At 41.8% G+C, this 27,487-nt stretch overlaps 1 protein-coding gene across 4 annotated transcripts in view; it reads left to right on the top strand.

Annotated features, from left to right (window-relative positions):
• Nucleotides 1-27,487, top strand: part of MYOF (myoferlin) — a 152,958-nt gene that overhangs the window by 67,260 nt on the left and 58,211 nt on the right. For 2 of the 4 annotated variants that reach the window (XM_047073184.1, XM_047073187.1), the window contains exons 16-22: nt 2,523-2,605; nt 4,711-4,749; nt 8,876-9,000; nt 10,177-10,293; nt 20,898-21,075; nt 22,317-22,441; nt 25,303-25,409. In XM_047073184.1, coding sequence (XP_046929140.1) covers nt 2,523-2,605; nt 4,711-4,749; nt 8,876-9,000; nt 10,177-10,293; nt 20,898-21,075; nt 22,317-22,441; nt 25,303-25,409 — 774 coding nt within the window. The remainder of the gene's footprint in view (nt 1-2,522; nt 2,606-4,710; nt 4,750-8,875; nt 9,001-10,176; nt 10,294-20,897; nt 21,076-22,316; nt 22,442-25,302; nt 25,410-27,487) is intronic. The other 2 variants (XM_047073186.1, XM_047073188.1) reach the window with 1 other exon arrangement.

Genomic DNA, 27,487 nt, shown 5'->3' with positions numbered 1-27,487 from the left:
TGTTTTCTTTTTAAAAAAAAATTATTAATGGTATTGCTACAGAAAAGCTTTGTGTATCTTCGTTCCATTGGCTCGTAAACAAAGAAGGGGAAAATAATCTGAAAACGCCCCAAGATAAGAAATCAAGGATTTAAATACTGTTTAGGCTGTCCAAAATAGACTTCAGAAATGGAGTGAACCATTGCTTGAGAAGAATCACCAAAACATTTCAACAGCTATTCTCTGTTATTGTTAGAAAGGAAAATGGAGAAAGCTACCTGTCTGATTGAATGCAAAGAAAATTCATTGAGAGGTTCTGATGGAATTTTAACTAGATCACCCTCCTAGCGGGGATTGGCCATAATAAGGCCATTCTTGTGCATGTTCTAGCTGGATGAGGCATTCAGTTGGCAGTCCTTAACTCCTTGAGATTGAAAATGGCAAATACCATCATCATCCTCATCATCAGCGTTTATACTGGTGTTAGCTACCATTTTTTGGGCACTCTAAGTGCTGTACCATGTGACTTAACTGTAATATCCCATTTAGTCTTTAGAGTAACCTTTTCAGTTGGAGACTATTATCAGTTCATTTTACAGATGAAGATACTAAGGCTCAGAGAGGTCAGGTAACTTGCTCACAGTCACTCAGAAAGTTAGAGACTGAGTTGGGCCCCGGCCCTGTCTGGCTGTCCCCATAGTTTTTCCTTTGACAGAATGTATTTGGCTTTTGCATTGGCACCCTCCCAGTACTATGGCAAAAGGGCACTTTAGGAGGAGGTAGTAAATTTCATTTTGTTCAATGACCACATCACAGTTTATTGAGGGTCATGGAAGGGTCGTGAAGACAGAAAACCCCTTCCAGTGAGTGTAAGCTTGATTTTAGCACTTGAGACCCTCAGGCAACATTCTGAATGTGTTCCATGGGCCTCAGGAACTCTCAGGATTGTGAATGTGGACCTATAGAGTTCAGGTGACTACTCTGGCTTACTGGCTTTGCAGTGAGTGGTTGTGGATTGAGCCATCCCAGAGTCGTCTGTGGTCACTGCAAATGTGGTTACTTTCTGAACTAATCTGCCCCCTCCAAAGCAATAGTGTAGACTAGGATGCAGAGACAGGCCCTGTTTAACTAAGGAATCCTTGGATCCAAATCTCAGGTTACATATTTTGTAGGGTAGTTGCACAACTTGGGGGAAGCTAAGAGTTCTTTAAATGTAGTCTAGATCCTTTTGGATGAACAGAAAAGATTCAAGAACCATGCTTGTGACTTAATATCCTTAAGTAATACTTCTTCTCAGGAAAACTGTGTTTCATTAGTCATTCTTTATAGTCTAATACTATTATACTATACAATGTATAAGATTGTATGTAACATAGACCATTACTATAATGCAGTATAATAATATTACACTGTAGTATTGTCTTTCCCCCAAATACTGAACCTTTCCTCTCTCCCATGGGGTCTTAGATTTCAGAGTGGGTATACTATTAGATTGAATAAAGGAGAGCCTGAAATGGGGCACCTGGGTGGCTCAGTTGGTTAAACATTTGACTCTTAGTTTCCACTCAGGTCATGGTCTCATGGTTTGTGAGTTCGAGCCCTGCATCAGGCGCTGTGCAGACCCTGCTTGGGATTCTCTTTCTCTCCCTCTCTCTGCCCCTCCCAATCTCTCTCTGTCTCTCTCCCTCCCTCTCTCTGTCTAAAAATAAGTAAATAAACATTAAAATTTAAAAAAGGAAGAATAGGTTGAATTAAGCACAGAGATGTTATTCATAGAAACCTCATTTTTTTACACCTACTGTTGAGCCCATCCAGAGGCCACTTCATGGGTTAGACTTGCATACTTTCTGTGATATCCATGGAAAGATTAATAATAATGTATTTACTTGTAGTGGGAATATTTGTCCCTACCATACAAATAAGATTTAGGTTCTAGGCAAGCAACTGCCCTCAGCTGCCCTCAGCTGTTACACAGTAGGTGCTCAATAAATATTTGAACCGAATTGGAAGGGAATTGTTCTCCCTGTGAAAGACCCATTCATTGTAGTTGTTAAACCATCAGAGTAATCTGTATGAACATGATAAAGTCAGACACACACACTTATCCTATGTAATGTGATTACATTACACCCATTAGATAACGTACCTATAATTGTTTCATTCATTTTATGACAACGGTATTGAGTGGCCATAGGCAAATCCCTTGACCTGTCTGTAAAAACCTCAGTTTCCATAGCTGAAATGAATTGCCCAGTTAATGTTTCTCAATAGGTAGTTGGAGGACCATCCATATCAGAATCAGTTGAGATATATACTTGTGTAAATGCGGGTACTTGTTCTCCACCCCTGCTTTTATTGAATCAAAAGCCTGGATAAGAGATGAGTGCTGGGGTTTCCAAGTAATTCTTAAAGTACAGTAAAGCTTGAGGCCCGCTGGACAGGATGATTTCTGAGGTCTAGCATCTTTTCCAACTCAACCTTATTATTGTTGAAGTGAAGCTATGTCTTCATAGGTAGAAGCCTTAACCTGTTCTTTTACACAGGGACCGTCTTACTAAAAATGATGTCGTTGGAACAACATACCTATACCTCTCCAAAATTGCTGCCTCTGGTGGGGAAGTGGAAGGTAAGTCTGTCAGCAGACCTGGAACTAGACAGGGTGCAGAACTTCTGAAGCAGAATGAACTGGAATGGCCACCTGGCAATGGAGTTGGTTTCTCAAAAGCCAAAAGTGATGAGCCAAGTGAACTATTTCAGTGATGTTTTGGTGATGACCAGCAGAACAATTAATTAGTAACTAATAATTAAGGCAACTAACAGTTTGAAGAATTTGGTTTTCTTGCACGCATCCAAAAACTCTTCCCAGTAGCTATTTTATAAATTTTTGACTGTCAATACAGAGTGTTGGCAACCTATCTGTTAGAATGGTATTGACTCCAGTCCATCCAAATATAAAATAATACTCCCTTCTCCACTGACTTCTTTAGCAGGAACAAGGATGTCAGGTAGCAATGAGCCATAAAATCTCCACTCCTTAAGATAATGTGTATTTTGTTTTCGTGCTAAAAGCATTGATAACAAATACACTTTTCTTTCTGTTGTTCTCCATACTGAGAATTACTTGCCTATACCTGGCATTGGGATTCTGTGTATACACCAGAAATTGTAACAGGAAATGAAGGAGAAAAGCAAAGATTGTAAGAGAGAAAAATTTAATGCTGACATATCAATAATATCAGCAGCTGATTTTTGTTACCAAAACAAAAATAACAAAAATGCTTGTAATTACTAATGTATTCAACATATTGAGTTGAGTAAATTATGTGAGAGAATTCAAGACAGAATATGGTCTTGAGAAACTCAAGCTTCCTCTCATCCTCATTTTGTTTAAGAGGAAACTTTATAGGTTTTAAAACATATATTAATCTAAGCAATGCATAGCATGGATAAGAACCTGGAAGATATTAGAGATATCGTGAAGAAAACAGAGATTTCCTCTCTCTAGAAGAAAAAAAAAGGCAATTTGAAATTCCAAGAAAAATAAAATACTGAACAAAGAAGATATAGTTCAGACATAAAGTCATATGTGGCCGTTATTTTAAGCAAATGCTAGAAACTAATAAAGCTCCTGTCTGCATGCCCTCTGCTGAGTGGCAGAGGGGACCATACAACTGGAACTGTAACAAAGGAAATGTAATCACGACTCTTTCCTCTGCAGAGAACAGTATTTATATGGCTGCTATACTGTTAGCACTGTTTTTTGAATTTTTTCTTTGATGCCTATAGCCAAAGCTCTGAGCAGAATGTAAATGTTATTGCCCATTGCAATGTAAAAGTATGGAAGATAGAGACTAGAAGCAGAAGGAAGAAGGCGAGTGGAGGAAGGGTAGGCATGGTGGTAGCCTTGTCTTATCAAGTGAGGAATCCAGAAATAAAGACTAGATTAAATCATAATGGTAACCCACAGAGTAGTTAAAAAATCATATCAAAACTATGTGGGTGGGGAGGGTCAAAATGAGTTACGCCCATTTATCATTGGCAAGAAGTCATTCAATAATACCTGGAGGTAATTATTCAAAATTTACTGGCATAAGCATTTTTCTTAGTGATATAGCAGTAACATCCAGAAGAATTAAAACCAGAAATTGTTACATGCAGTTTTCAGCCTTGTCTCTGAGGCCTTCTCTCCTTGAAAGCCCTGCAGACCGTTATGGGTCTCAAAATAACAAGAGGCAGCAAGCATCCCCCGCCTCCCACCCCCAACACACACACAAAAGAAACAAATAATGTACCATGAACCGCAAACTCTGACCTGCACAGCCTCAGACTAAATTAACTTGGGTTTTCTGGCCTTGGTCCCAGTTAAGTCAGATATAAGACAAGTACACGTTTTATTAAAAATATGAAATGTTGGTAACTTCACCAGGCCCTCCTTTGGTGGTGAGAAGCTAGCTCTTCTCAGATGCTTCACTGCCTTGGGACCAGAGGGATTTGAGTTATTTAATGTGTGGTGCTTCTGCCAATTATCACAAATGTTTGAGCCATTTTGCATATAACCGGTGAGATTGGTATAAATTACAAAAGGGTCATGTCACTTGGGTCTGAAGTTGGTGTTTTTCTGGTGTTGCTAAACCACTTACCTAGCATTGGATTTGATTAAGTTTTTCAATGTCTCTTTTATAATGCCCATGTTTCTCTTGTGGTTTAACCAGTCGTATTTTTACTACATAGATTTATCATCTTCGGGATCTGGGGCTGCATCGTATACAGGTTTATGCTTTGTAATTTTGCTATCTTCTAGATTTTCCTATTTACTATTGTCTTATTAAGAATGTATCAATTGACTATCTTTAGAACGTTTTTTTTTAACATTTTGCTGTCTCCAAAGTAGTTTTGCTATAATTTTAATTTTTGTATTTGTGCTCTATGGTTGTCCTGCATGGCTAAAATTAAAACAGATGTGCTAATCAGGCTTTGCTACCATCTCGTTTTCACCTAGATGCATATCATCCTATTGGGTGCCATTGTAAATAACTGTGAGAGATAACTTTGTCTGTTATTGTTGTTTTTGTTCAGTAGGTAGAGATATGGGGCGTGAGATCAGTTGTTCAAAATGTATGGAGTAACTGTCCCTCACTTTGAACGTGGATCTCTAGGTTGGAAGACACTGAACGATTGTACATTGAAGGGCTTCATCTTTCAAACAGGGGGGATCATAACATGTTCTTTCGTCTGCACAGCACTGGCCATTCTTTGCAAGTTTGCTCAATGGTCTCACATTTGACCATCACAACTCCCCTAATGTTATTGTTCCCCAAATAGATGAGGACTTGAGGCTTACAGAAATTTGTCATTTTTCAAGTCAACACGATAATCCCTGCCGTGCTAATTACCCAGGCTTGTGGTGAGAAGGGAAAAGAGATACTGCACTGAGAAACCTTTGCAAACAGAAGTTCTGTGCGAATACAAAGCATTATTATTGTCTGCCTTTGTGTTACTGGCACAATGCCCCATTCATATTTGTTTTTAAGAATCAATCTTAATATCTTATACTCGGACTTAACATGAATATAAAGTAGTCCTTTAAGTTTAATTTTTTTCAATGTTTATTTTTGACAGAGAGAGAGAGCATGAGCGGGGGAGGGACAGAGAGAGAGGGAGACACAGAATCCAAAGCAGGCTCCAGGCTCCGAACTGTCAGCACAGAGCCCGATGCGGGGCTCAAACTCACAGACCGCGAGATCATGACCTGAGCCGAAGTCAGAAGTTCAACCGACTGAGCTACCCAGGCGCCCCTGAAGTAGTCCTTTAAGTTTATAACAAACTTGGCAGATTTGGTAACTCTTCATTCCTTCATTCATTTTTCCAATCAATCCAAGAATATTTACGTGGTAGTTCCCCATGGTAGAACCAGTTCTCAGTGTTTAAGGAATCAAAATAAAATATATTTGAATCCTTCCCCACTCACCAAATGAATTTATAATGTAGTCACAGAAATAGGCGGCTATTTAAGGTTCAAAAATTAAAATATAAAGTGATACGTTATACAAATCCAGAATACAAAGGAGTCTCACAGAGGTGAATGAAGTCTGAAAAATAATGTTTGAAAAGCAGGTCAGAGGGCTGCCTGGGTGGCTCAGTCGGTTAAGCCTCTGACTTTGGCTTGGGTCATGATTTCACGGTTCCTGAGTTTGAGCCCCGCATCAGGCTCTGTGCTGACAGCTTAGAGCCTGGAGCCTGCCTCAGATTCTGTGTCTCCCCTTCTCTCTGCCCCTCCCCAGCTTGCATTCTCTCTCTCTCAAAAATAAATAAACATTTAAAAAAATTTTAAAAAAGAAAGAATGAAAGAAAGAACAAAAGAAAGAAAGAAGAAAGAAAGAAAGAAAGAAAGAAAGAAAGAAAGAAAGAGGGGCGCCTGGGTGGCGCAGTCGGTTAAGCGTCCGACTTCAGCCAGGTCACGATCTCGCGGTCCGTGAGTTCGAGCCCCGCGTCGGGCTCTGGGCTGATGGCTCAGAGCCTGGAGCCTGTTTCCAGTTCTGTGTCTCCCTCTCTCTCTGCCCCTCCCCCGTTCATGCTCTGTCTCTCTCTGTCCCAAAAATAAATAAACGTTGAAAAAAAAAATAAAAAATAAAAAAAAAATAAAAAAAAAAAAAGAAAGAAAGAAAGAAAGAAAAGCGGGTCAGAGGAAAAGGTTGATGGCCAGGCTAAAGAATTTTTGTTTTATGTAGTATAGGCTTTTGAGGAAGGTCTTTGGAAGTTTGATGTGACAGTTGTGCAGGAAAAGTTTGGTGAGGAAAGTTTGGAGACAGGAAGAGACTTACCTTGTGAGAGAATAGGCTTTCCCTGGAGACCATGCTGAGGCATAAACCCAGAGAAGGAAGGTTCTCCATGTTAATGCATAGCCAGCAAGTCAAAGGGTATAAAATACCTGAAAAGAGATTTGCTTGGACAAAAAGAATTAAGCTGTTGATATCACGGTAACTTGCAGTAGATCATTATTGACAATGATTGTCTGTATCCCTGGAAATCTTTAATGAAAAACAAATACTCATGACAAACAACATAATAAGTCACCCATGGGAACTGGCTGGGGGTGAGGTAGGGCTAGGCCAGAGGGATGGGTGGTGTAGTAGAACTATGAAACTCGAGATCTGGGTCTCAATCTGTCATCTTCAGGGACCTTTGACTAGTCATGTCACTTCTATGGGCTTCAATTAGGCCATCCATAATGTGGCATGACTATGGTGCAAGAGTTTTAATGGCCATTCTTACTTGAACATTCTGTGATTGAACTCCTGAAAGTGACTTCCTTTTCTCACTTTGGATCTCTGCTTTAGTCCTCTGCTGTAGTTCCTCACAATGGATATTCTAGCACAAGGAAAGCAATCAAAACCCTGCTTATTAATAATCAAGTAGTCCTGTGTCCATGTTCCATATGGCAGATTAGATAAAGCCAAACCAATCCATATGTCCAGATATAATATTCCTTTTACCCTGATCATTTGGTAACAGGATAGCACAATCCAGAGAAATCTCTGTTGGAAAAATTCTTGGTCCCCATTTGGGTTTCACAAGAAGTTTCCAAACAGGTGTGAAGTATGGCACCCCAGGGCATTACCAAGTCTCACCCTTAGGCTGTCAGTTGTTACTTTCCTAAATCTTAATTTAAATGTTTCTTTTCTCCTGCATTCTTCACGGAGATTGCACTTTAATTAATCTCTGCCGGTGTGCATGGTTCCTACCTCTTCTCAAAAGTGCCCAAGCGCATTTATACATGGTGTAAGAACCTCAAATAATAATTTTTAAAAATTGCAAGAGCACATTTATATATGGTCTGGTCAACTGTTCACTAATGGGCATTCTGCTCAACTGCTAATCCACATTTATCTTTCTCCCTTACATATAATCATAGAGTTGGAAAGGGCCATAGGAGTGATGTGGTTAACTTCTCATTCATAGAGGACTTGTCTTGATGATAATCCTGAAAACCGTAGCCTCAACATTTCCTCTGTCACCAGTGTGATCTGTCCCATTGTTTGACATCTCTAATTCCTACAAAGATCTTCCTTATATTGAGTGAAATAAAGAATACCTCCTCGTAGCACCCATCAGTGGCCCTTACTGTGTTTTTGGAAACAAATCCATCCTTCTTCCATATGGGAGCCATTCAGATGGTTGGAGACATTTCTCCATCTTCACCCACAGTCTCCCTTTGACTCCATTTTTTCTTGCATTGCCCTCAGTTCCCCTCACTGCACTGGGGAGCAGTCTTGGCTAAGACAAGGTAGCAGAAATATGGACCATATTAGATGCTCATCAGAGATAGAATGTTTGAATGGGGACTTTATGTTGCTTATAAATATCATATGGTCCTAACCAAAGGCAGGCAGTTCATTGTTATATATAAAAATTTTTAATGTCTCGTATTTTTAATAGCATCTGCCATATTTGTACTAACTATTTTAGTCTAAGTGGAATTTGGGGGGAACAAATGCAGTTCATCTGGTATATATCATTTAAATGACTTCCCCAAATTACCAATTACCCCAAACTATCCCAATTACCAATGACACATTTAATACAAGGCCAATTATAAACTTGCAAAAAATGTGAAGATCAACTCGAAAGCCTTATTATTCTTTCATTTGCATAGCATTATCTTTCTGTAATAACAACATAAGTTTACCTGAACTATCCCCTGAATTTTTTGTTTAATGTTTTATAGCAATAAGAAAAGGGAAATACTGCAAGTCTCACAAGTGCTTGTAATTTGCATTAATACAACTAACTCACAAATTAGAGGAAAATAGTCTCACTTAGCTAACTAATAACTAATATTTATTTAAATAGATTAATTGGTAAAAGCCTAAAATCTAATAATGATGTTATCTCTCAGCAAATACAGGAGAAACAGAGGTGGGCTTTGTGCCAACATTTGGACCTTGTTACCTGAACCTTTATGGAAGCCCCAGAGAGTACACAGGATTCCCAGACCCCTATGATGAGCTAAATACTGGCAAGGTTAGTGTCTCAATTAAGATTTATTATTAATGGAATACTTATTAATGTGATTCTTTCTTATAATTGTTATAATTAAGTCTCATATCTAGGGAATCTCTACACACACACACACACACACACACACACACACACACACAGATAGACCCGACATGTGACTGATCAAGTGTTGAAGGACAGAAGTCCCACACTCCTCAAGTCTTTGAATACAAGGCTAGGAAAGGATCCTGGAGACCATCTAATTTGGCAATTACAAATGCACAGCATGGCCATTCCCCCTGTCCTGCACTTAGGGCAGATGTCAGTGATCAATGCTGGCTCTTTCCTAACAAGCAAATGTGCTGCCTCAGAATCCTGTTCGATACTGTGTTCTAGGAATTTACCAAATGATTGGAGGTGACATGCCTGAAGAAACTGCTATCCCTGATCCAATCCAACATCTTCATTTTATAGATGAGGATATGGAGGCCCAGAGATGGGAAATGCTCTTTCCAGCATATTAGAAGCCAAAGTAATGTCTTTGAGTCAGTTCTGAAGGCCCAAGAAAGGGACTGAGGTAGAGATAAACCCCTGAGGGAGCAGGGGTAATGGACTGGCTCTGAAAGTGGAAGCCTTCCCTTCCTCTCCAGAAAATTCTGTTGCCAGCACTGCCAGATATGGAGAGAGGAGTATCCGCTCTTCATCTTTATGCTTAGCTACACCCAAAACATCTTCCTCTTTTATTTCCTGGCTGCTCCGAGACTTGCCCTGGTTGCCAACATGGCAGCCTTCCCTTCCTGAGAAGAGTAGGGAAGGAGCCAAGTTGACACAGATTACGTAGAGTTGCTCTACTGAAGTAGGGTGAGGGAGACTTTGAGTACCTTCCACTCCCACCCCCAGCCTCCGGGAACCTCTTCAGGATCCAGAGCATGGCTTGAAAGCCTCTGACCTAGTCATAGCTAAGATCCCTTTCAGCCCTGGCTCCCCAGATCTCTTTGGATCCCTTCCTGAAGTCACTGACTTTTCCTTCAGCTACCAAAGACCTGAACCCAACTGAGAGAGTTGTTGACCGATTGAATTTGGAGGTTAGGGCCACAGGAAGGAAACACTAAACTGTAGCTGCATTAGCCTGACTAGAGAGACAGTTCTTTTTGCTGTTGTTCAGGACTGCAGGAATGATTTCGTGTTATTGCCTTTCAGGGGGAAGGAGTTGCCTACAGAGGCAGAATCTTGGTTGAATTAAGCACTTTTCTTGAAAAGACACCACCAGACAAAAAACTTGAGCCCATTTCAAATGATGACCTGCTGGTTGTGGAGGTAACTTTGGAGTGTGGATGATGCTTGGTATGGAAAAGGGGGTGTTAGGGGATTGGCGGTGGGTGGCTAGTACTGGCCTGCCTGAGCAAGTGGGGACATCGAGGGACTGCAGGATCAGCTGTGGCAGAGTTGGAGAGCTGAGTCATAGCAAGTACCTCTGGATCTATTTAACACCCTCTTGATCTATCTAGAACAGCTGTATGGTGAGTGAGGCTTGCTTCATCTTTTGTGATGTTAATACCCTACTGAAAATTGGCAGGAGCAGTGATACCTCTGAACCAAGTGGCCTGTTTGCTAACTGGGGTTGTGTGGTCCTGGGGAAGTGGCCGCAAGAGCCATCCCAAATGGCATTGGTGCCACCATTAATCATTTCCACTTTCAGAAGTAGGCATATCTCAAGCTTCCCAGCATCTGGGGGCACGTTTATATTAATTCCTCCTTGAAGACAGAAGTCTTCCAAATTCACCTCCGCAACTGTTTCGTTCTTTCTTTCTTTCTTTCTTTCTTTTTTTCTTTCTTTTTTTTTTTTTTCCAATCAGCTCTTTCTCCTCTATGGACACAATTTAAGCGCCCATGATCCATATGGTAGAGAGCTACAGATGTAGTTTTTTCCTAGTAAATTCAAATGCCAGTGTTACTAACTCAAGGTAATAAATCCCAGAAGAAGAATATTACTATCATTAAGCTGTAAAATGCTCATTTTTTTTCCTTGTCAATTAATTGACATCTGCAATACAGATTTGTTAACATATGTGATGGATAACCCAATATTAAGTTAGCCCCGTCTCTGTTGCCCACTGAATCATTTCCAGCACATCCTATACCGTTATTATGAGTTTTAAAAATAAATATGCTAGTTGATTAATATTTTTATTTTTTGACTTCTAAAAAATTAACACATAGCACTGTGTAAGTTTAAGGTACATGGTGTGTTGATTTGGTATACTTACATATTGCAATATGATTACCACTGTAGTGTTAGCTAACACTGCCATCATGTCACATAATTATCATTTCTTTTTTGTGGTGAGAACACTCCAGATCTAGTCTGTCAGCAACTTTGAGGCATGTAATATGGCATCGTTGACTATAATCACTACGCACTGCATTACATCTCCAGAATTTGTCTTCTAACTACAAGTTTGTACACTTTGACCAACATCTTCCCAATTCCCCAACCCCTGGTAACTGCCCTTCTACTCTCTGTCTTTATGAGTTTGACTTTTTTAAAAAAAATTTTTTTAACGTTTATTTATTTTTTGAGACACAGAGAGAGCATGAATGGGGGAGGGGCAGAGAGAGAGGGAGACACAGAATCAGAAGCAGGCTCCAGGCTCTGAGCCATCAGCCCAGAGCCCGATGCGGGGCTTGAACTCACGGACCACGAGATCGTGACCTGAGCTGAAGTCGGACGCTTAACCGACTGAGCCACCCAGGAGCCCCAGAGTTTGACTTTTTTAGATTCCACGTATAAGTGATATCATACAGTGTCTCTCTCGGTCTGGTTTATCTCACTTAGCATGATGCCCTCCAGGTCCGTCCATGTTGTCACAAATGACAGGATTTCCTTCTTTCTCGTGACTGAATAACATTCCATTTTGTATGTGTACACCACATCTTCCCCCACCTATTTCTGAGAATCCCAGGTTGATGCTTATGTGTTCCAGAAATCTGAACTGTTTGCCAGAGCATCCAGCTCACTTATGGCTCTCTGCCCAGGGCCACTCTTTGCTGGATTCCACCCCTGACCCAACAAGCTTCTTGAAGCTGTCTCCTTCCCCTTCCCCTCCGTCCCAGGCCTGGGATAGACCCTTCTCTTATGTCTCCACATTACGTCAGAAACCAAACGGCAATTTTAGAAAAACTTTTACCTCCAGTAAGAGGTAAGAGTAGGGAAACCGTGAAATGAGTAACTTGAAATGGCTAATCTCAAAGCTCTGGGCTCAGACCAGCTTTCTGGGTCTGTTGCAGTTGGCCTCCCTGTCTCTCTCTAGCCTGCTTACTGTGGCAGGACTCGGCTATTCCCAACACCACCCTGTACACATGGCCACCTCAACGTCCGTGTCAAGTGCCATGAATTCCCAGCCAAACAAGGCCTTCTCCTTTCTAGGAGTTTCATGTCTGCCTGTTGTGAGATTTGCCCCTTTCAGGATGAGTGACAAGGAAAATATCTACTCCCTTTAGAGGAAACTCTCCCTTCTCCCCCAGACCATTGTAGCCTTGTTCATGGACTCCCAAGAAGACAATAGTAGGAGGTTAGAGTCCAAAGCAGTATATTCTGAAATTTTCGGTCCTGGCGTGTTTGGAACATTAGGAGTCCAGTTATTCATGAGCCACACAGATTTCAATCCAGCGCCTGTGTCTTCCCCTGTAAGAGAAGACTGGGCCACACATTCTTTCACAGGTTACCTCTGTCTCCACCCCTCAGCCTCAGGAAGGAACCTTACACCTACCACCGGCAAGCCACAGGGCATCAGTCCCAGTTCTCACAGGGAAAGGATCACTTCTCCCCCTTCTACGAGCACAGATTATAACATAGTTCTGGCTAAAACATACACTTAACAGTGCATGTGACCAAATGGAACAGTTGAAGTCAGGTTATTTAAATGGTGAAAGAACCCCGGTAGCTGTGTGTTTTATATTATAGTTAAAGGTCCGTCCAAAGAAGTTTCCTAAGCAAAGCAATGGTCTGCCTTGAATGTGAATTCATATCTCGACTCCTAGAATCAGAAACTGCTTAGAAATTTTAAGTCATAGTTTTCCCAGTTTTTATACATTAATGTATCCAATAAAAAATTCTAGGGCACTTGCTTCTATTTCCTGAATCAGCCTATCAAACAAGTGGATATAAAGGCCAGATTATGTTAAAAACTCTTGGGAGATAAGTCTTCAAGAAATTATCAAGTGTCTCTCCATCACTCTACTCCTTGTCATCCTACCTATTCCCACTGATATACAGACACATAAATAATACCATTTGCGACTTATATCATGCCACCAATGGTGCCATAATGCCATTCTTGGATTTAGCATTAATGGCGTTGACCACTCTTGAGTTATCCCGGAGTTTCTGATGTGTAGCGAGGAGTGATTTTGCTGAGGTGAGAAATTGAGTCAGGTGTGCAGAAAAGCAGGTGTGTGAGTGCTGGTCAGTGCACCTAGCCATCACCCAGTCTGCATGTCTATGAGAGTGAGGCTCTGTGCTTCTCTATTCCTGACACCGGTGCACAACTCTTACATAGGGTCTGAAGCAGTCCCCCAGAGTTTTCAGTTATTTTGTTACATTTCATGGGGGTAATGATAGAATATTGTGACATTATTGACTTTCGGGATTTGCTATAATCTCAGGAACATAATCCTTGCAAATGATAAATCTACCATAACATAGTAACAACAGGGGACACTTGAAGACCTTGAGTGCTGGACTTATCCTGACTTTTCCAACCTTGCTTCTGCAGATGAGGTCATAAATCAAGACGAATCTCTATAAGAAGTGTATGTTGTGGGATCATGTAATGTATACTCATTTTGTTTTGGTTGTTTACTTGTTAAAGAGACACAGAGTCAAAACAAATTCCCCCAGTCAATAAGATCCTGGTGTGAGTCTTTCTATCCACCCCATACCGCCATCAATTCTGAAGGTGAGGAATCGTAACACATCTTAAGAACAAATTTAGAAAAAGGAAAAAGAAGAGAGGTGGGTGGGAAAGTGGAACAGCTTACATGCCATTTACTGCCAGGATCGTGCAAGAAAATAGCTAAAAACCCCCCAAAGGCCTCTATGGAGACATATGGTATGGCATGGGTGGTTCTGGACTTGAGTTGTTATAGATTGGCTCTTGAAGAGTCCAGCTACAACTTGGGTTTAGGCAGAAATGCGGCCATGGGTTCTCAGCAATTACAGTGCCTCTTTACTTTGTGCTGTCATCAGAACAGAATTTAAGTTCATGGCCTTTCTTTTTATTTTAAGCACTCGTAATAGAGAGGGGGAGAAGGAAGGGATAGGAAGAGACTCAACAAAGTATGATAGCTAGAATGCAAAACTGAATTCTTTTTTCTTTTTTACTCCAAATAATTAAACACATACAGAAAAAGAAGCCTGTGTCATAGATTTAGTAAAAATAAAACCAAAAAGAAACTCAAAAAACAAAGAGCCAACGGTATACAGTCGCCACAGTATATGTCAACAGTATAAAAGAACAGCTTTTTATAAACTGAAATAGAAAACAAAGTTACTTTTCTTTGATCCAAATAATTAAACCCAGATAGCAAAATGGCTTATGTCATAAATTTAATAAAAGCAAAAACGAAATCTATAAACTAAAATCCCAGTAACATTAAAAAGCAGGAGAGGAGCTGAGATTCTGAAGACACAGCCACAGTGCAGGCAACCAGGAGCCTGGTAAGAGAGTGAGATGAGCAGATTTGTGTAACCACTGGGAACCATCGGCCTTGAAGATGATCCTGACCCTTTTCCCATTTCCAAAGATCCCGTGTTCCAGGTCATACGCAAATAATGAAATTTCTGGTCGTGTTCAAGAGGGCAACTTGGTTGCTGCGAAATAATAGTGCTAGTATTTGCTCTTTGACTCTGGTTCCTGACGCTGAGCTCCTAAATCTCTTGGGACTTCCTGGGTGGTAGGTGAATCTTTTGTTCTAGTGAGGTGACTCTTATGGCTCCTAGTTTGAAGCTGCTCATGAGAAAGACCAAGCCATGATTAGAAGCTTGGAACTTTCTGCCTTACCCCCTGTTCTCCTGAGAGGGGCTAGAAATTGAGTTAATGATCCATCACACTTATGTGATGAAACCTCCATAAAAAATCCCCAAAATACAGGATTCAGAGAGCTTCTGGGATGTGGATACATGCATGTTTGGGGAGAGTGCTGTGCCCAGAGAGGACGTGGAGGCTCCGCATCCCTGCCACATACCTTGTCCTATGCAGCAGTTCCATCTGGATGTCCCCCTGTAGCCTTTATCGTATCCTGTTATAATAAACTGGTAACCAGTAAGTAAACTGCTTTCCCAAGTTTTGTGAGCTGCTCTAGCAAGTTAATCAACTCTGAGGAGGAAGTCATGGGAGCCTCCAATTTATACCCGATCGATCAGAACCTGGACTTTCGACTGGGATCTGAAGTGGGGATGGGGCAGTCTTGTGGGACTGAGACGTTCTGTCTCTGGGTAGATAGTGTCAGAATTGAGTTCAACTGTAGGACACCCAACTGGTGTTGCAGAATTGCGTGGTGTGGGAAAATCCGCTACACATCTGGTATCAGAAGTGTTCGGAGTGTGGTAGTCCTGTGAGAGTAAAGGAGGAACACAGGAGGGAGCGTGAATTTTTCCTACTCAGTCGCCATAGAGCTGCCCCACCTCCTTAGAGCTGAACTGGCTCCAGTCGAGAGACCCTTAAGAGATGCAGCTGGGTTCCACCTGTGGCCACCTCCCTAAGGAATCAGGCAGGTAGAAGAAGATGAAGCGTGGCATCCCAGTTCTATTCAGACACCTGCTGGCTTCTGGAACCTCTGCCCAGTCACTAAAGGACGCCATCGTTTTGTCTCCACCATCTGGGATCTGTTCCTAGACCACTTCCACCCTACTCCTTCCCAGTCTTCTCGTGTGTGACCTAACATATTTTGGGACCATTTTATGAACATGCATTCTGTCTTCTGCTCAGTTAGAACCTCCTTGAGTTCTCCCATTCGTCTGGCCTACGTAAGTGCTCAACAAATATTGCTTGAAATAACACGTTCAGATTCTTCCACCAGCTCCGCTAGTTGTCAGCCGCCTTTAGTAAATAGACCAAAGGTGGCGAGTCGGGCAGTTTTCTTTGGCACAGTCTCCTTGTCACTGATCCTTAATGTCCCACTCCTGGTGGTCCCCCGGCCACTTTTAAGAGCTGTTACTTGTTACCCCTTTTTCAGTATTCTGCTTGACAAAAATCACACCTTCTCCAGATTTACTCCTAAAACTCTGATACCACCCGCATCTACCTACCACACACACCAGTCTTTGGAAAGAGAGCCCCAAGGCCCTACAGAGTCAAAGAAACATCCGTCAGTGTTCAGTAGATTATAATTTACATTCTTTAACTTTCCCCATTAGGAGCAGTTTTGCCCAAAGGCAACACAGGGAACAAAAGCTGAGGCTCCTGACTTTTCTAAACTATGTTGCTTGTACCTTCTTCTCTCCCCCTCTTTGAGCCCTGAGGCACAGGGGAAGTGAGAAGGGGCTGGGGGGAGGGCGGAATTCTAGGCTTCACAGTCCAGAGCCTGGCTCTGGGGCAGGTGAGCAGATGTAGATCCCCTGCCCCTTGTGGAGTTTGGACCTGGGAAGCGACCCAGTTTGCAGCTCCATCTTGAGCGGCTTGCTCACAGAGTGGGCCGCTCTGTTGGGAGGTGTGGTGATGGCCAAAACCCAAATTACTGTCTTAGAGCTCAAACTCTTCAGGGTGAGGGTGCTACCAGGGTGCAGGTGACTGCGAGCTATGCTCAGGAAAACCCAGGGAGATCTAATGGAATCGTGGCCACGTAGAGGTGTGCAAGGCAGAGCCAGCCCAGCCGGAAGTGGCATCCCCACCCCTTCCACAGCCTCCCCATGCACTTTCTCTCTTCTCTGCACCCTCTGTATTAGCAGATGGCACCAGCTTAAATGCTGGTCATTTGGGGGACCCCTGACTTAGGCCCCAAATTATGTCTCATATTTTTGCTCCTTCCCTTCTCTTAGATCATCCCAGATGGTTTACAAAGAAGTTATGCTGTATATAGAAGTTCTGACTAATACAAATAACTTCCTGCTTTCTAATTTTCACACAATTAAACCAAACCCAGAATTTCCACAGCATTCCTGAACCATGGATAGATAGTTCAGGAGGCTTAGTTGTGGATAGTTAAAGGGACTCCTGACAAGTGATAAAAGTCTCCAACCCCCTCTCTGCCAAAGTGACGGTGGACTAATGTAAGTAGGAAAAATTTTTAATTCACAGTGCTAGGCAGTCTCTGGGATGTGGCACCCAGCTATAAGAATATTTCAAAGCCCTTCAGGTGATTCAGTACGCAGCTAAGTTTTCAAACCAATGTTTTGGAAAGACTTTCAAGAAAGATTGAAACCCAGAAGGATTTCTGATGAAATCCTATTGAGGGTTTCCATTGTACCATGTCAAAAATCCTTTTAACCAAAACAGAGACTTTGTAATAGTGGCACGTCCTGTGGTTCTTCAAGACAACAAACTACAGTCCCTGTCAGATGTTCTTAAAACAGTCCTCAAGAAGTTAAAAGTAGAATTACCATGTGATTCCAAAATCCACTGCTGTGTATAGACCCAAAAGAATTGAAAGCGGGGACTCAAGTGGATATTTGTACACCCATGTGTATAGCAGCATTATTCATAATAACCAAAAGATAGAAGCCATCCATTGATAGCAATCCTTCGATAGATGAATGGACAGACCAATGTGGTATATACACACTGCTAAACTTATTAAACAAGGATGCCATTAGACAGAAGTGGCCATAATGCCTGGGCAGCCTACATAAGCAAACCAGAACTTAGGCCTGTAAATGCTTCCAGGTTAAGAAATCAAAACCGGGGTGCCTGGGTGGCGCAGTCGGTTTAGCGTCCGACTTCAGCCAGGTCACGATCTCGCGGTCCGTGAGTTCGAGCCCCGCGTCGGGCTCTGGGCTGATGGCTCGGAGCCTGGAGCCTGTTTCCGATTCTGTGTCTCCCTCTCTCTCTGCCCCTCCCCCGTTCATGCTCTGTCTCTCTCTGTCCCAAAAATAAATGTTGAAAAAAAAAATTAAAAAAAAAAATCAAAACCAAAGGACAATGAAGCGCAAATAACCAACTAGACTTTCCCAAATAATGCAACCACTTAAGCCAGCGCCAGTCAAATAATTTCCTTGCCTTCCTTCCACATTTGCTCTCTGAAAGTCTTTCCTCAGCTCTTGTAGGTGGAGCACTCTTAACCGCTTCTGCTTTGTCGCTGCCCAATCCAATCTATGTTTGCTCAAATAAAATCTTAAAACTTTTCAACATGCCCCAGTTTATCTTTCAACAGTACAATGGAGAATTCTTCAGTCTTAAAAAGGAAGGAAACTCTGACACGTGCTACCACATGGTTAGACACTGAGGGCATTGAACTAAGTGAAATAAGCCAGTCGCAAAAGGACAAATGTTGTTTGATTTGACTTACATGAGATACCCAGAGTAGCCAAACTCAGAGAGACAGAAAGGAGGTGGGAATGGGGAGTTGGGGTTTAATGGGTACAGAGTTTCAATTTTATAAGATGGGCAGAGTTTTGTGGATAGATGGTGGTGATGGTAGCACACCAATGTGAACGTCCCTAAGGCCACCGAACTGCACACTTAAACATGGCTCGTGTGGAAAATTTTATGTTATGTGTGTTTCACCGCAATTTGAAAAAAGAAATTTTTGATACTGTCGTCCAAGCACTTCTGTGAATGAAAGAACATATTCTTACATCATACAAGGCAGAAGAACTGCCCATGATTGTGATACATTTAATAGAATAAAGGCCATGGTATGGATGAATAACAAAAGAAAAGGAAATCGGTTGACAAATATCCTACTGGGATCACGTAATTTTTGTTAGCTTCTTTTGAAAAACAATTTTTTTTAATGTTTATTCATTTTTGAGAGACAGAGAGAGACAGAGCATGAGCGGGGAAGGGGCGGAGAGAGGGAGACACAGAATCTGAAACAGGTTCCAGGCTCTGAGCTGTCAGCACAGAGCCCAACGCGGGGCTCGAACTCACGGACCATGAGATCATGACCTGAGCTGAAGTCGGACGCTCAACCGACTGAGCCACCCAGGTGCCCCAATTTTTGTTAGCTCCTTAAAGGTGAAGTGTGTCATTACGTTGCTACGTAGATTATGCTGCACACATTGGTAGCAAGGTGGGAATGCAAAAGAGCAAATCCAACGACAATAAGATTCAGCATATGCCAAAGTTTGATAGCAATGTGGCCTCCAAATCTCAAATTGAAGGACTCCAGATCTGGGAGTTCCTTCTCTAAGGGCTTTCAAAGTAAACTTGCCATAGTGAGAAATTCGTCAAACAATTTGAGTATTATCACTCATGGGTCTCCATGAACCCTCTAGTGAAGCATGTAGCCAAGTGTAACCACTGGTATTCTCACCCCTAAGCTTGACAAGTGTCTACAGAGATTGGATACCGATGGAGATCCGGAACAGAGTCTAGATGTGGACGGTATTAAGTGGCAGTATGCCTAGAACGTAATGAGGTACAGCAATTTCAACCACTGCACGGCTCTGTTTGACTAAAGAAGGCAGAGTACCCAAAGATCAGTGAGGATATGATCCACAAAGAAGGAGAGATGCCATCTGAGCAATCTGTGGATTCAGGAGACTTTATGTGCTCGGATTAAGGAAGGCCTGAAGGGCTCATGGTCATTTCTGCCAGGCTGAAAGATCCTCGCGGTCATTTTTGGCCCTATGTTCAACCCCCTCACACACACACACTCAATAAACCAGTAATCTTTTTTTAATGTTTATTTTTGAGAGAGAGAGACAGAGTGGAAACGGGGGAGGGGCAGAGAGAGAGGGAGATGCAGAATCTGAAGCAGGCTCCAGGCTCCAAGCTGTCAGCACAGAGCCTGATGTGGGAGCCCGATATGGGGCTTGAACCCATGAACCGTGAGATCATGACCTGAGCCGAAGTCGGATGCTTAAATGACTGAGTCCCCCAGGCGCTCCCCCGGTAATTTTTTTAAAAAGAGAGAAAGGAAAAAATAACGTTTGATTTCTGTTTCAGAAAACAGGAAAACAAGTTCACCTAAATTCAGTTAATTTTAAAATCTGACGTTAAAAATCTTTATTGTTGTTTTTTATTTGAAAATTAATACTAAAGGAGCACCTAAGTGGCTTAGTCAGTTAAGCGTCTGAGTTCGGCTCAAGTCGTGATCTAAGGGTTCATGAGTTTGAGCCTCGCATCAGGCTCTCTGCTGCCAGTGCAGAACCTGCTTCGGATCCTCTGTCCCCCTCTTTCTCTGCCCCTTCCTCACGCTCTCTCTCTCTCTCAAAAATAAATAAACATTTTGTTAAAAAGTAGAAAAAAAGAAAATTAATACTCAAGCAATTCAAAAAATTAAAAACATATAAATTAGAAAGTACGATTAGCCATAATCCTTTTACCTTCCCAATATAACCGTCAACAATTTTATTTCTATTCTACACATTCTCCATGCATATGCCAATATTAAAATATATAATTAATGAGTTCACTTAAAATACATTTGCACATATGAATCTACCTTTTTACTAACTTTATTGCATTATATGGATGTAACATAGTTTGTTTAACCAGTGACCTATTGCTAGACATTTGTATTGCTTTCATTTTTTTTTTTTTCTCTCTATTTCAGTCAACACTGCCGTGAATATCCTGGTACTTCTATCTTTGCCCACTTGTATGAGTACAAGAAAAACTGCTAGATTTAAGAACATTCTCTACTGGCATTTAATTCAATACTAATTATTAGTTTTAGAATTACATCTGCTAGACACCCACATATAAATAAGAGCAAAAGGAGTTTCACTGAGCCTTACGTCTGTCCATACTTTACAGAAATACCAACGAAGGCGGAAGTATAGCCTGTCTGCCGTGTTCCATTCAGCCACCATGTTGCAAGATGTTGGCGAGGCCATTCAGTTTGAAGTCAGCATTGGGAACTACGGCAACAAGTTTGACACAACTTGTAAGCCTTTGGCATCAACTACTCAATACAGCCGTGCCATATTTGATGGTAAGAGTGCCTCTAACCATCCTCTTCTCATAAGTTTATGGTGGCTGCATCACAGGACAAGAAGCATCCAACATATTCTCCCTTTGGCAGCCATTATCTTCAGCATATGCTTAGTGGAAAGAAAAGATTAAATGGGGAAGACAGGTGGCTAGAGTTCGAGCACCTTCAAGACAGGTCAAACCCAAGAAGTTGCAGGCCCTTTGCCAGGGTCTGAACCCCAGCCCCCTTGCCGTGTTCAGCTTTCACACTGGCTCTGTTTTGTAAAATCACAAAATGGTGACTTGCTGAACTCTGAGGTCCCCAGAGTTCCCACCTGGTGAGAGTCAGCTCCCACCCTGCCCAACTCCACCCTACCAAGCCCCAAACTGCTCTTAGATTAAGTAGTTGAAATGGATGGGACACTGGCTCAGGTCCTGGAAAATCAAGCTTCCGGTCTTCATTCTGTTACTCTCCAGCACGCATCACTCAATTGACCTTAGCCACATCACTCAATTCTTACCTTCAGTTTCATTATCTTCTCCAGAGCTCCTGTGAGGATTAAATAGCTGTGTTTGAACAAACATGGATGAGAAACAGTCTCTACTTTTAAGGAGTATACATTCTAGTGTGTAAAATAACAAAGTGGAGTATGAGAATGCGCAAGTAAAGATATCAACAAATGGTTTAAGAGTATATAGAAAGGAGAGAGACATTCTGATCAAATGTTCCAACAGTATTGCCATAATTTTCACCTAATTTTTGTACAAGCAGTGTGAAAATATAAAATGTACTAGAAAAAAGTTGGCTGGTAATTGTTAATCCCTGTAAGGTTCTAAGTAATACCAAACCCCATGAATCCATGCTTTACAAAATAGAAAATCATTTTTTTTCTTGCCCCAATTCCAACAAAAATATTTAGGATAGCACTTTTCAGGTACAAACACATATAATCTAAACTCCCATCTCTATTTTCTGCTGCAGTGTTATGTAATCATCGGTGATCCTGAACCACTGCAATATCCTAAAATTGTTGAGTTCGGCTTACTAGGGTATTTTAGAGAGATTTTCACAACAGGTTGAATGAATAAAAAACTTTCTGTCTATCCCTTGGTGGCTTCATTGGATAGAATTTAAAAACAAGGTCACCCCAAACCATTCCCCAAGCATATGGATGGATTAACCTGTAGCCCATTTTGCACATCTCTTAATAGACATGTTGTTTAAGTGTCCAATGTTCACTGACCCTCAATGTTCTACACCAGGAAACTACTATTATTACTTGCCTTGGGCCCACACAAAGCCAGTTGTTACCCTGACTTCATACTGGGAGGACATTAGTCATCGCCTGGATGCGGTGAACACTCTCCTAGCCATGGCAGAACGGCTGGTAAGTTTATCTTTTCTATATTTCCTTTCCACTGGACAGAGTGAATTATGTATTAGTTACAAGGTAGGCCCTGTAAGTGACATCAGAATATAGTGATAAGCAAGATAAGAGCTATTTCTTTAGTAACAGTTGACATCAGCGATCCCAGGCTGGCATGGAGGTTCAGAGATGTTGGGGACCTGCACTCCTTCCCTCTTGTTGCTCTGCCATCACTAAGGAGTTGTCATTGTCTGCATGGTTGAGGCTGCTCACCACTAAGCCTGCCCTCAAGCCTGAGGGAAGAGGAATGGGGAAGTAGATGGCACAGGCCTTTCCCTTGGAGGGAAAGACCCAGAAGTCACACACTTGATTTCTACTCATTTTCCATTGGCCAGAATCCAGTCATACAACTACATCTCACTCTAAGGGGACGGGGAAGTGCCGTCTTATGCTTGGGTTGGCATAGGCCAGATAAAAGTTCTCTTCCTGAGGAAGAAGGGGGTGGATATCGAAGTGGGAGGACAACCCACAGGTTCTGCCACAGTTAGGAGTGGTGTGGAGAATGGCTCATGCCAACAGAAATATGCAGCCCTTAGAGCTCTATTGTTGAGTAAAAATCTCCACTGTGGGAAGAGGTGGGCTCAGAGGAACCAGAGCCTGACATTTTATGCTCTTTTTGTAAATTAGAGGGAACTTTCCTTGTTTGGAGGTTGGGAGTTCCCTCTGGCAGAAACTGCATAGATGTGGTATCTGTAATTTTCCATCTAGTTGATATTGATGAGGAGGGGCACATGGTTGGGATATTTCTAAGTCAAAGATACTAAATTGGTGTGATTAGTGTTTTGATTTCCAGATTATATTAGTATTAATTTTTTCTAAGGTCTAACCTCTGTCAGGGTAAGACCAATACATGTGGGGGTCCTGAAATATACCTGATCTAAGATTCCACAGCAAAATCTAAACATATTGTTTTATGGGGGTGCCTGGGTGGCTCAGTTGGTTAAGCGGCAGACTCTTTTTTTTTGTTTTGTTAATATAATTTATTGTCAAATTGGCTAACATACAGTGTGCAGAGTGTGCTCTTGGTTTTTGGGGTAGATTCCTGTGGTTCATTGCTTACATACAATACCCAGTGCTCATCCCAACAAGTGCCCTCCTCAATGCCCATAACCCATTTTCCTCTCTCCCATATCCCCCACCCCATCAACCCTCAGATTGTTCTCTGTATTTAAGAGTCTCTTATGGATTGAAACAGCCAACTCTTGATTTTGGCTCAGGTCATGATCTCATAGTTCATGAGATTGAGCTCCATGTCTCTCTCTGCACTGACAGCACAGAGCCTGCTTGGGATTCTCTCTCCCCTTCCTCTTTCTGCCCCTCCCCCCCATGTTCATTCTGTGTCTCTTTCTCTCTCAAAATAAATGAATAAACATTAAAAATATATATTGTTTTATATTATAAAGATGATATTGAAGGAGAATTGTAGTTTAAGTTAACTTAAGCATAATTGTTCACCTGACATGCAGCCTGGTTGTGGTATTAACTTCCAGTCCTCCGTCTCAAGGAAATTAGTAAAGAACTGGTCACCCCTCTATTCTGATTATGTTTTGGGTATTCTTCAGGCCTTTTTCTTCCTTGTTCTTCTCCTCAGCATTGATCAGGCTATCCTTATTCCATGCTGATCTGGACAACATGGTGGCTTTCCATAATCAGGACTTTTGATGATCATGGTGGGCACTCTCTCAATCTGTGTCAGCAGTTGCTCCAAGTGACACAATAGTATGTTCTGGGCTCATCTTGTACTGCTCTGCCCTAATTCTCAAATCGCCAATTTTCTGAAGAATTCTGTTTCCTCTTAGCGGGAATATCATATGAAAACCAAGATCTGGGTATTAGATGCTCACTACTATTTAGATGCCATTGCTTCTAGGCCTTCTCAGTGGACAGACTTAATGATGGGCACATGCACACACATATTCACGTGTGATTTATTTCTAGATCTATCAATATATGAAAAGCAATGAATTTATAAGCCTAACTCCAAATCCATTCTAATGTCACAGGTTTGTTCTAGTCTTCCCTATTTCTATATTTATAACTCTTTTCTCCAACAGTGAGAAACGTCATTTGCTCATTTGTTCAATCCTAATATCCATAGATAAACCACTGCAACAAACAAATTTAGAGTTTGATATGTTCATGGTTCTTTTCTTCAAAATTTTTTAACGTTCATTCATTTTTTTGAGAGACAGAGAGAGTGAGGGGCGGGGGCAGAGAGAGAGACACACACACAGAAATCTGAAGCAGGCACCAGGCTCTGAGCGGTCAACACAGAACCCCATGCGGGACTCGAACTGACCAACTATGAGATCATGACCTGAGCCAAAGTCAGCCGACTGAGCCACCCAGGTGCCCCAATGGGTTAACCGACTGAGCCACCCAGGCACCCCAATGGTTTTTTTCTTTAAACTGAGAGTATATGATCAAAGTACTGTGTTCAAAAGTTATTTGGATTAGTTTGGTGTAGTCATATAGTTCATTTGTTTCTGTTTTATATTCCATGGTAGGATTCCTTCTCCCATCTTTATTGGTTTTATTTTATTTACTTTTTAAATACATAAAATATTTACATGGTTTCAAAGGTCAAGGATATATGAAAGATTGCCCTGTTACTTATAGATGTCAGCGTTGATTGCCTTTTGAAGAAAAGTAAATAGTGCTAAGCTATGGTGAACATTACTAAACGTAAAAAATTAAATGCACTGGTTTTTCTGTTAAGTCTTTTGTGTATTTTTTCTTGAAAAGAAACATTAAACCTTTACTAGGTTTAATGGCATGATGCACAATTAACCGATTATTTCCTCTCTTTCCAAACTCTCCAGCAATCAAACACAGAGGCTCTAAAATCAGGGATTCAAGGTAAAATTCCTGCAAACCAGTTGGCCGAATTATGGTTGAAGCTGATCGACGAAGTTATAGAAGACACAAGGTACAGTGATCTTGTTCCTATCTCAGAATTCCCAGTCATGCTCTCCTCCCTGAAACCGTAAGGAGAGCCTCTAGGATTGTTCCCAGTGTTGGCCTGAAAAATGAATTTGAACTAGTCAAGCTTCTCAAAAGGCCCTAGTCACTGGGAGGAGTCTCTGAATCACCACCAGGAAAAGTTCTACTTTCTGATTTGGTGCCAATTCTAAAGCAGCCTGGGGAGGCTGAGGGCCCTGAAGGAAACATCCCAGGGCAGCCTCAGGCAAGCGGTTGGGGACAAGGAAGGAGGATGCTGGCCTGTGCTTGTGGGCCCCGCTCCTGGAGAAGGGTGAAGCCTGGCTCCCACAGAGAATGGGGTCTAGGGGTGGAGCATTGATTTTGCCATTCAGAATCACATTCCTAATGCACAAACACATTTTTAGAAGTAGCCTTTTTACTTGCTTTTTTTTGCTGAATGCCTAAGAGACTGTATCTAAGGCTCCCTTCCCAAAGCCAGTAGATTTGACTTGAGCCGGAGAACCTTTTAGAACTGTGACTTAGAGAAACAGCTCAGAACTCTGGGCATTTGGAACTCAAAAGGGGAAGTGATTCATTCCAAACTCAGTTTAAATATTGGCTAATAGAGCAGTGGACAGGAAAATTCCAAAAGAAAAGCATATTGAAAACGTCTCACAAGCAGCAAGAAACAGGACCGCTTTTTTTTGTCCCCCTCGGGGCTAATGCCCTCAGTCTCCAGGTCTTCTTATGCCTTCTAGTGGTTTAGCTAGGTCATTGAAATGCAGCTGAAATCAAAGCACTGGTGGGCTCTCGCTTAAATTCAGAAAATTTAAATCTGGGTCCTAACAGGTCATCTCTCCCAGTCCCCTTTATTTTATGGATGAGAAAACAGAGGCCCAAGGGGGTGAACGATGCATCTAACGTCCAGGGTGGGGTTTATCCACACAACTTTTCCTGCTACATGCTACACCCAGTCAACTTCTATTTATTGAACGTCTCAAATGTGACTTTTGAGCTAGCTGCTTCCATATGCATTTTTGCCTCAGATCATCCCAGGGACTTAACCTTTCCAATGCATTGCCATAACTACTAATGTGACCAAATAGAAACATTTGGTAATACCTTCAGGTAGAAAATTCTATGAATTTTAGGATTTGCTGAGCAAAACACAGAAAGACCTATTTACACAGTTTTTGAAGTACCCAATTGATGTGAACTGTGTTTTCAAAATCAAATGGAATCTTTTTAACTTCATGTATCAGGAAACGTATGTTTAAAAGAAGTCATGCTAGGATTTCCTCCATTTAAGAAGCTAGGGGAAATTCAAACCAATGGAAATTCTTAGTAGAGACAATGTGAGTAGAACTTCCTGGAATTGATGACAACCTCACCCTGTGGCCCCCACCAGCTGCCATAGTGAGAGGAAGACCCTGCAGAAGAAGGCTAATTCTGGCCCCAACTCAGCCATTCTAGACTTCTCACTTTAATGGGAGCTTTGCCTACACAAGTGGTTCTTAACCTTTTGGGAGCTAATGGGCCCCTTTGAATATCTAATGAGACCATGACGGTGAAGAAGACAGTGCTTGATGACCTCATTCAGACCTTACTCTGCAGTAGGGAGTGTTCTAAATGCTCTCCATATATTAATTCATTTATTTCTCACAACAGCCCAATATTTTCACGCATTTGAAGATAGGGAAAGAAGAGATTAAGTAACTGCTCAAGGTCACATCACGGGACTAGTAAATGGTGGAGCCAGGATTTTTACCCAGATAGCTGCAAAGCATGTCGTCCTCATCATACATCACACTGCCTGACTTTTTAAATAAGTTCCAGGGATTTGCAGACCTCCTGAGCACCCCGCCCCCCCTCCACCCTAGGACTGCCTAGGGGTGTATGGTCCTTAAGAACCCTTCTGCTAAATGCTCTGTAATCTGCCTTCCCCTCCTTCATTTTGTGGGTCTGCACAGTAGTTTTAAGAAGCAAAAGAAGGGAAGGCCTGTTCCTCCCAAAGGCTGCAGCTGTTGCCATCTTCTCTCCAGTGACTCCATGGGCCTGGAGTCAAACCCAAGAACTTGCTTTGGA

This window comes from Lynx rufus, unplaced genomic scaffold, assembly GCF_022079265.1.
Source record: "Lynx rufus isolate CCGP_SWC_20201006 ecotype Redwood Valley unplaced genomic scaffold, mLynRuf1.p SCAF_11, whole genome shotgun sequence".
NCBI classification, from domain to species: domain Eukaryota; kingdom Metazoa; phylum Chordata; class Mammalia; order Carnivora; family Felidae; genus Lynx; species Lynx rufus.
This window is presented reverse-complemented; position numbering and strand designations above follow the sequence as displayed.